The 10,284-nt window shown below is 44.5% G+C and overlaps 1 protein-coding gene across 11 annotated transcripts in view; it reads right to left on the bottom strand.

Moving 5' to 3' along the window:
• Positions 1 to 10,284, bottom strand: part of Ptk2 (protein tyrosine kinase 2) — a 223,995-nt gene that overhangs the window by 180,174 nt on the left and 33,537 nt on the right. For 8 of the 11 annotated variants that reach the window (XM_008851051.3, XM_008851059.3, XM_029555004.1 and 5 more), the window contains exon 1: positions 5,644 to 5,743. The exons of 1 other annotated variant lie outside the window; for it this stretch is intronic. In XM_008851051.3, coding sequence (XP_008849273.2) covers positions 5,644 to 5,743 — 100 coding nt within the window. Of the gene's footprint in view, positions 1 to 5,643; positions 5,744 to 10,058; positions 10,173 to 10,284 lie in introns of those variants that run through there. 2 more of the 11 variants (XM_029555009.1, XM_008851064.2) reach the window with 2 other exon arrangements.

Raw genomic sequence — 10,284 nt, 5'->3', positions numbered from 1 at the left:
CCTGGGTTGAAGGAGCCTCAATTGGGAAATTTCCTCTATTGGACTGGCCTGTGGCCATATCTGAAGGGCATCTTCTTGATGAGTGATGTGGGAGGGCCCAGCCCACTGTGGGTGGTGTCACCCCTGGGCAAGTGGGCCTGTGTTACATAAGAAAGCAGGCTGAACAGGGGCCAGGAGAGCAAGCCAGTAAGCAGCGTTCCTCCATGGCCTGTGCTCCAGCTCCTGCCTCCAGGTTCCTGCCCTGAGTTCCTACCTTGGGCTCCCTCGGTGATGTACTGTGACCCGGGAGATGTAAGATAAATAAACCCTTTCCTCCCCAAGTTGGTAGCGGTCAGAGTGTTTTGTCACAGCAATGAAGAACAAACTAGGACAACTAGTTTAAGAAACAAAATATTTATCTAGTCAAGGTTTATCTGAGAATATTTAGTTTTTACCCAAGCCTTATGTACATAACACATGGTAATTTTAAGTACCAGACTAGTGGAACTAACCTTATTGGATGTTTAACAGGCATACTTTGAGGCCTATACTAATCTGGTCAGAGGGACTTAAAGGACAGTTTTTGCCCCTTGTCCTCCAAGGTCAACTAAGTTCCAGGGGACTATGGAACATCTCTCAAAATGTCCTGTAACTGTGGTGAGTCACCTGTCCTGTTGTTCAGGGAGGACATGGAGACCCCACGAGATGGACTTGAACCAATGTCCAGTCTACGAAGAGATGGGTCAACTCAGGGGAAACATCTCATCCATGCTTCCAAGTGAAGCCAGACATGGTCAAGCAGGACCTTTGACTTACCTTCATATAGATGGAACTGGTAAAAGCAAGGAGCCAGGGGCTCCTCCCAAGCCCATGTGACCCCTGAGGAACAGATCCTCAAACGACCTTAAGTGTCAACATAAATTGATTTATTTGGGCCAACTGTACGGTCTTAAACACCCAAAAGCAAAGTATAACCAAAGAGTAGAGTCATTAGTATATTTCTTTAAGAGCTCAAGGGATTACACTTCCTAGACATTAGGCTTAAGTCCATATAAAAAGTTATTTAGACAATTATTTCTCATTGATGATCTTGTCTTTGATTTGTTCCTAACCAGATAGTGCTGCTCAGATGTCAGACTTCAAATCTTGGTCTCCAATACTGTAGTGCCCACCCATAGCTAAGGGAGACAACCAGCTATTGTTCTAAAATGATGGATAATTTTGTTTTCTGATCCTATCTAGAAGCCTTTGAGAGGGAACTGACACTGACTCTAACCACTCCAACAGCTATCAAAATACCTGAAAGCAAATCCTGAATCCATCACTCTAGAGTCCAGCCTTGGAAGACAAAAGAAAAATGAAGAGGAGCCCAATAGAGGGATGCTTTGGAAGCTCTCATCAAGAAATCCCAATGGACTCTCATATGAATATTTGAAATTTGCCCTGTTCTGATGTTTTTCTGGTTAACCGTCTAGAAATTGTGATGCTAACTACTCCTGCCTTTACTTCTCCTTCACATCCTCTATTCACCAGTCAAGGGCTTTCTTTTCTCCCTACAGATAAGAGTCATGCAATTTGGGAGTCTTTTAGATAGACCCACTGAAGGGGTACCCCAATTGCCTCACCCTGGATCCCTGTTCATGAAAGAAGCCAGAGCGGTCTGCGTCCCGATTCCCTATCAGCAATGTGGGTCACCTCTTCAGAGGATGTGGTAAGAGTAGGAGGGACATGAGCAACACTCTAATCCAGTCTCCAGTATTACCGAGGACACTGCCATGCCTCATGCCAGGACTCCAATGACCAGGTTTTTGCTACTCAGCTCAAACCTCTCAAATCTATACTTGGTCAGAATCACATGGTAACTCTGCCAGCAGAGAACACTAAGGGAGGCTCCAGGTTGCTGGGGAAGAGAGGAATTATACCATTCTGTTCATTTCAGTCCAGTGTCCAGAACTTTCCGGTGGCCTTGCAGTGCACATCAATGGACTTGCAGTGTATCTCCAGTGGATTCTCACTAGTACGGGGCACCTGGACCATCATCTCTGCCATCTCTGCCTTGACAACTGCACTTCCCTTGCTTAGCAGGTGGCCTTGATGGCCCTGGGGAAACCTCCTGGCCTCCAGTTAACAGTTTTTCCACTTTGAAGTAAACTTGGGCACCATGAGAGGCAGCTGGTACCCTAGGCTCATGGACTCCTCCTCCATGTTCACCAGCGTCATAAACAGCAGCTTCTCAGACCTCAGAATTTCTGCTCCATGGGGCTCTTCCATATCTCTAAATGTCAACAGTTCCAAGTTCCACCCTTCTTTTCCTTAGTCTTTTGCTGCTTTAACTTCTTAAAAATTTAAATCTTTTTTCTTTTTGGTCTTTTTGAGACAGGGTCTCCCTATAGCCCCAGCTGTCCTGGAACTCACTATGTAGACCAGGCTGGCCTTGAATTCACAGAGATCTGCCTGCCTCTGCCTCCTGAGTGCTGGGATTAAAGGCATGCGTCACCACGCCCAGCATAAAATTTTAAATGTTTACCCTTTCAAATATCTACTTAATTTTAGACCAAGCTAGTAATTCTTTGCATAAAATTCTCATTGGGGGGGGGGGAATAAGCAAAGACTGATGGACAGATGGGATTTAAAATTCTTATACAGAGTAGGTGTGACTTCAACCACAGGGGTCAGAAGTATACAAATAAACTCAATAGAATATTCAATCTCTACTATTAAAGAAATAAACCAAAAAACACATTATTACTCCTAATAACCAAACCTCTGAGACCACTTTAGTAATTGTAGCCCTTCTTTTAAAATAACAGCACAGAGCACAACTGATAAACAGAAAACTCTACAAGCAGGGCTTTCCCCACCCAATAGTCCTGCACCCTAAGTACAGTGAGAATACGTCCAAGCAATACTCTCAATTACAATGCCTTTAAGCATAGGAAATCACGACACATACTATAACAAAATCTTTAAATATTTTAAAATAGAATCTTCTGACTAGAGAGATGGTTCAGTGGTTAAGAGCACTGGCTGCTCTTGCAGAAGACCCAGGTTCAATTCCCAGCACCCACATGGCAGCTAACAATTGTCTGTAACTCCAGTTCCAGGGGATCTGACACCCTCTTCTGACCTCCATGGTTATTATACACACATACATGCAGGTAAAACATTCAGACAAATAAAGTAAAATTTATGTATTAAAAAAATGAATAAGCCAGGTATGGTGACATGCGCCTTTAATGCCAGCAGAGGCAGAGGCAGGCGGCTCTCTGTGAGTTCAAGGTCAGCCTGGTCTACAGAGTGAGTTCCAGGCCCACCCCACTACAGGGAGACCCTGTCTCAAAAAGACCAAAAAAGAAAACAGACAAATAAATAAATAAAAATAAATAAATTAGAATATTCTTGAGTGAGATAGATATAAGGCAGATTCCTCAAACCAAATTCAGTAGTACACTAAAGTATCAAAGACAGGACCCCAAGAGTTTTAAGGTTACCTTAAAGATTCAATTCAAAGTATACAAATATAGGTCTGTTCTTCTATTTTTAGCCTGTCCTGGTAAGAATTTTATGTATTCTTAAAACTGGGACACTGCTATGTGTTTTGAGGTTAATGTGACTGATAGGATCAAATGCACGGTTTAGAATGTCTACCTACAAACAGTGAATTGTACATTCTTTGGACCTGAGCTTTCTACTTTGTCCTTAACTACACATTTATAGCTCTTATACTTGAAATGACCAATTCAGCCCAATTCCTACACACCAAAACTTTATTCTTATGAAGACAACATTAACAAGCATGGAGACAGGTCTTCTTCCTGTCTAGATGCAAGAGAGTAAATGAACAGACACAGGAAGGTGAAGGACAGCTACACTGAGCAAGTGATCAAGTGGAAGGCACTGTGCTCACACCACAGAGGCACAAGCTCCTTCACTGAAACCATCCTGCCGAGGGGGTGGCTTGCTCTGGCCATCGAAATGGGGCCCACAGTGTCCCTTCATGCATCCCTGTTTCCCATTCTCTGGCACTGAGAACACTGCTCCCTTTTCAATCTGCCCTCTACCAAAATGCATGCTTTAACTACAATTGAGCTACTCATATTTTCTCTGATAGTCTTCAAACACTTGAAAAGTAAGTTGCTTTGATCAGCCGGGCATGGTGGCGCACGCCTTTAGTCCCAGCACTCAGGAGGCAGAGGCAGGTGGACCTCTGTGAGTTTAAGGCCAGCCTGGTCTACATAGTGAGTTCCAGGACAGCTGGGGCTACAAGGAGACCCTGTCTCAAAAAAAAAAAAAAAAAAAAAAAAGAAAAGAAAAGAAAAAGAAAAAAGAAAGTAAGTTGCTTTGATCAGTTTCTTTGCGGTAAGCCAAAACACTACTTGCTATCTCTTTCTGCCAAAGCTCTCATTTCTAAGGTCACTTAGAATAAGAAATCCAGTTGCTGAACTTTCAGCATCCCTATGCTGCAGGGTTTGCAGCTCTTAGGCTTTATGTTAATACCAGTACTATCACACAATGAAGGCAGCATCATGTACACAACCTATGAAGCCATCAGCACTGAACTCTGCCTCGGAGCATCCCCTACTAGTTAGGTTCAGTTATGCCAAGAAACTGCAGTCCTAAGAAGTCAGTCCTTTGAGAGCTTCCAGTTAACAGGGCAAAATCTTTATTCTAAATTCTACGCAGCAAGGTGACAGGTGCTTCATTCAGTACCACCATACTACATAAAGTTCTAACATCTCATGCTCTTACGCAAAAGCTAAAAAAGGTATTAACAAATAACAGAGACAACTCTACCACTGAAAACTAATGTTGAAAATTGGCTTGGTGCTAAAACATCCTAGCCTAGCAGTACTAATACTTTTAACCTAAAAACTAAATTGAATCAGGCCAGAGTTCCATTTACAGAAGTGCAGTTCTTGCCCAGGTACACGTTCCTCCTTCTGAAGTCCTTCCTAAGCAGATTAGCACAGTATCTAAATATATTTTACATAGCAACAATAATTTTATCAAATTCTTCATGAAGAAGCATGTTAACCACTTCAATACTCACTACCTAAGCAAAGCTACTTTAAGCTGAATTTACTTGGCTTGAGTTGTGCACTAATTTTACAGCTTTTTAAACTTCTAAAGACTACCTGGAATGCTAAAATGAAATACTATACTTTATGTTTACATTTCTGCATGAATATAATTTCTAACAACATTTAGTGGAAAAAATTTTACAGCATTTTCAACCATGGTAATAAACTCAAAATAATACAGAGCCTCAAATTAAATACATAATTTTATACAGAATAAAGGAAGCCCATCTGTAAAATAACAAAGCCCACGTTACTCCTTTTTCTTTCAGTCCTCTGAAGTTAAAATTAACCACTTTGTTCTTTAAAACCTTCCATAGCACAGAATACAGATTCCCTAAGTAAAAAAATAAATAAATAAACAATAATAAAAGATTTAAGAGGCATAAGACAGCACAGAAAGACAATTTAGCTCACTTAAATGCATTTCCATTCAAACATTTTGATTTTCTACTTGCAAAGCTACCTAACCTGTTTTATGCAGCACTTGTAAACCTGTATCACAATTTTTTTTCTCAAATTTAACTGTAACTCTAGCATAGATTTAAATAAAACACAAACTTAACTGATCTTTAAGTTGCTATACCTTTAGGCCAACACACTGGAAAAGGACCACAGCCGCTTTTCTCCATACAGATGGGACCTGCAGGCTTCAGGGCCTCTTGGCCTGCCCGGTCCAGCAACATACATCCAATCCTATCAAGATCAAGCCAGGAGTCCGCACACAAAGTCCCAGTTCATGACTCCCAACAGCATTTGACTGGCTCCAAAGCAAGACTAAGCTTCCCCTGTGTGCTCCCCTTTTTGGAGTTTGAAGCAAAATCTGGGAGTCGCGCCTTCTGAATTAGTCTCCGGCAGCTCGACTGAGGACTAGCAGCTACCGAATCTTCTGCTTCTGCAATCTGAAACACAGATCGCCCTGGCCAGATTAAGCCACTGAACAGAATAGAACCAGCTAGTCATGGGACCCTGTAGGTTTGTGTCCTACACTCATTCAAGGAGAAGGAGACACAAGGAAGGAGGAATGGGAGGAGAAGGAGGCCAGGGGCCAGCGCCTTCTGGATACGCACATCTCGCCCTTCCATTCAGTTCACCTGGCAGACTTCTGTTTACAAAATGACAGTCGGCTCTAAAACTGAGTATGCTGCAAATCCAGTCTGACCCAGATCATGCGGACCTTCCTAAACAATTCCTGTCTTCAAAAGCATGCCTTTGGCACTTTACCAGTCTAATTCTGGTCTTAGGCTAAAAATATCTAACTCAATGAAATAGAATTAATTATAGAAAAAACAGCCATAATCAATATCAAAAGCAAGTATGTGGGAGGAAAGAAAAAAAACCTGTATGAGTCCAAACATCTCTGAAATAAGATGTTTCTGACTGATGCTCTCACAATATGCCTGTAAGGACACATAAACCATCGAGAAAACATAAAACCAAGATTTAAGGAGGCCAAATTTGCTTAAGGAATGAGGGATTCAAAATACAAGATTTCTTTTCTAGCCTCAAAAGATAACGCAGTCACCCTGATGAAGTAGGCAGAAGACTCAATCTGCATCAGCAGCTTTTGGAAAATGCAAAGCTACTTACTTTTTCCATTCAAACTGAGAGCCAGTCAATGTCATAACCAAACTCCAGATATCTGAACACATTCCACCTGAGCAGCAGGTAGTAAGTAGCTCCCGGTGGCTTATTCTTGAAATACATGACGTGCACACTGAAGCCCTGCACAATCTAGCTCTCCAGTATGTGGTGATTCTTCAATCATACAACCCCACAGACAAAGCCCACCTCAAGCACTTCACCTACTGTGCAAATGGTCAAGGCTTTAATTTCTGAGCACATGCTGATAACAAGACCTGAGTACATGCTGGTAACAGGAGGCCTGCTTGTGCCCCAGCGTCACCTGCAATGGTGGATTCCCTTGCCTCTGGGCTCTACTTAGGCTCTACCTGCCCGAGCTCCTGTGGCCTCTCCTGAGCCTCCAGAACACGTAATTCCCCAGCATGAACTCTGACCCTAAGCAACACTAGGGGAAAAGGGCTCCAGGAAAACACGGTGAGCAAACAGAAGCAGCAGAGCCCACAGAACACATGCTCAGCAGTGCCATTCTGGAGGAGGCAGGTTCCCTGTGGGGGACAACTACACTCCTGAAAGCAGCAGCACAGCAAGCCAGGCAGCCATCCGCCTCACCACATGAGCATGGCTTCGAGTTTAACCTCAGCCATCACCAACAGCCGCACAACTCATCCAAGCCACAAGTGAGTCTACATGGCCACAAGCAAGCTCCGCCTACTGGTCACATATACTCTGACCCAATGCCCCATCTTCTAAGCCAGAGCAGCACTGCACTGCCTCCAACCTTGAGAACACTGAGACAAGGTCCTGTCAGGAGAGACGCCCACGTGCCCGGCTGTGACCCAGGATTTCTGTGCCACCCACCCCAACCAGGAACCATTTCTGAGCCAGCCAGATTAGCTGCCTCAATTCCCTGAGCAGAAAGAAAAAAATGGGCAGGGTGTCATGGGATGTGCCCTTATCCCCAATACCCGGGAGGCAGAGGCTGGCAGATCTTGTGAGATCAAGGCTGACCTGGTCTACATAGCAAGTTCCAGACCTGCTGGAGCTATAGAAAAGAACAGAGCTAAGGTTTAAGTAGTGAGGGGCTGGAACTGAGACCTGGCAATGTGGAGGAGAAACAAGGAGGGAGAAGGGCAGGGATAGCCCAGTTTGTTGTGATCCATTGATGGGGCTTTCTCTGTACTTTCCTGTTAACGTAACTTACTACCCAAATATCCCTGCCTCCCAATGTGCAAGGGCCCAGGATGAAAGAGCATTTATTTCTACAGTGGGCCAAAGAGCCCAGTGCCCACTGGGACTGAAGCAGTGGCTACAGAAGCCTGAGGAACCATGGGGCTACTGAGCAGCAGGAGCAGATGAGCTGGGGAGAGGAGAAGGGAGGTGGCAGCACCAGCGGTCAAAGGAGTCCCTGAACCTGGACTAAACCAGAAGCTAGCTGCCTTCAGTCCGCAGCTCAACCTCAGAGAAGTAGTTGCTGCCTCATTTTGACAGAAGGGAAGATGAGGTTGAGAAGGGTCAAGCAGCTTGCCTGGGTACTGACTAGGTTGGTGATGTTCTTATACTGTTCTCACTAAATATTGAAAACAAATTATGCTTTTAAATTCCTAACCCAGTGACACCTTTTTTTAAAAGAACAGGAAATAGACCATAGTTAAGGAACACATAAAGGGCCAACAACATCCACTACAAAGTCTCGTGATGTTCAAATTAAACTTTTATTATCAGCATAATTAAAAGCAAACTGAGAAATCAATCCTACGAGTAAACTCAATTAAATTTTTACAAGAAAGATACTATTTGCAAAGATCCCAAAGCCTCATCCCTGGTCACTCTTGTCTGTCTCTTACTTCAAAGCGGTTTATCAGAAGCCCCATCACTATGTTGAGAACACAGTTGGCATCTCTGCACTTTCCACTGCCTACTGCCCACAGCCTGCAGGCTGCTGCTCCTGTGGACTCTACCCTGAACACAGCAGCTGCTGGTCTTCTCAAAAGAGCAATCACACCACCTGGCTCCTCTACTTGAATCTGACCACCAATTTCCCCAGAACAGATACGGACATACTCAGCACAGGCTACAAAGCCCTAAGGCTTCTACCTACTCCTTCCTCTCACACTCATCTCCTATCCTAGCCATGCCAAGTCTTACTCAAATATCACCTACCCAATGGGTCATGTGCTGAGCAGTGCATCTCAATTGCAGGGCCTCCTACCCATCTACTGCATCGTGTCCCCATGTGATGGCTGACACTTACTGTTAGGCGATCCCGCCACAGTACAAGCTCTGTGGTGGCAGGGAGTGGTGTCTGTCTTGCGCATAACGTCCAGCACCTCCTAGGCTAATGAGGCATGAAAGCCACATTCTACACATCCTCCATCACCTCTAGGCAACGAGAAGGTGGCACAGGGAATTTGTTCTCCATCCCAGGCCACAGTGAAGGGATATCCAGTAATGGCATGTCCTGCCCCATCCTGAACACCGTGTCGCCTCTAGGTGCCAGCACTGGTCAGAAGCTCGATGAACAGTTACAGAATGAGTAAATGAACTAATTATTAAGAAAATCTTGGGGTTTTGAGAATACGAGAATAGAAAAGAAAATGCAACAGAGCCTTGGGAAAATCTCAGACAGCCTCAGCTGCACTAAACAGTAAACCATACAATAGGCAGTGCTCTAGCACTCCTACTAGAACTTCCACTGCAAAAACGCCAACTGTTAAAATCAGACTTTAAAAAAAAAAAAGATTCACCTAGTAAATAATCCTGTGAGCAAGATCAGTAGACAGAAAAGATAACTCCACGCCCTCCAAACGCTGTGTGGACTCTGCCCGACCTGGTCTGAAATGGGAAGGTCACTGGGAATAAACTTTCTAACTGCTAAGTGCCAACAGAACTAGCCCTACAGATGAGGAACTGACATTCCTATTTCGTCTATAGCTGCTGAGGCTCCTCCCAGGGTCTTGCTCCCAAACACAACAGCAGCAGCTCTCAGAATAGTAGACCACAATAGATGCTCTCACGCCGGTCAACATAGAAGTCTCAGGGAGAACACCTCTCGTCTCCGCATGTCCCATCCTGCCCTCCTTCCCAGGTCTGCATCAGGAAGCAAACATTGAAATGAATCTGCACTACAATATGGTAACTCCAATCGACAGCTGGTATTTACAATACATTGGGGCCTTCCAATGCTGCCGTCCATACTAAGTCTACTTTCCCTGAGAATTCTAATGATCATGTCTGTCACTGTGTCTCAGTGCTTCCACCAAAAAAAATATCTTTTAGGAAAATTAGTCTATCAAGAAAAATGATGGCCTGATAAAGGTTACGGTAGCATCAGTGCAAACAAAGTGTATGACTACCTTCTGAGGGCCCACAGACCTCCCAGCACACACTCCCAAAAGTGGTGGTAAGAGTGGTGCTCACCCTCCCTGCCTGCGGACAGTCACCGCACCTCCCTTCTGTCACGCTGCAGAGCTTGGGGGACGCTGAGGAAGGCACTGAATCTGTGACTGGAAGATGAAAAGGAGCCCAGTTACCTGTGAGAGAGGAGGAGAGAGGAGAGAGAGAACAGAGGGGAGAGGAGAGGGGAGAGGGGAGAGGAGAGAGGGGAAGAGGGGAGAGGGGAGAGGAGGGAGGAGAGGGGGGAAGG

This window comes from Nannospalax galili, unplaced genomic scaffold (assembly GCF_000622305.1).
Source record: "Nannospalax galili isolate Female #2095 unplaced genomic scaffold, S.galili_v1.0 scaffold525, whole genome shotgun sequence".
NCBI classification, from domain to species: domain Eukaryota; kingdom Metazoa; phylum Chordata; class Mammalia; order Rodentia; family Spalacidae; genus Nannospalax; species Nannospalax galili.
Note: the sequence above shows the minus strand (reverse complement) of the source record. Positions and strands in the feature narration are given on the sequence as shown.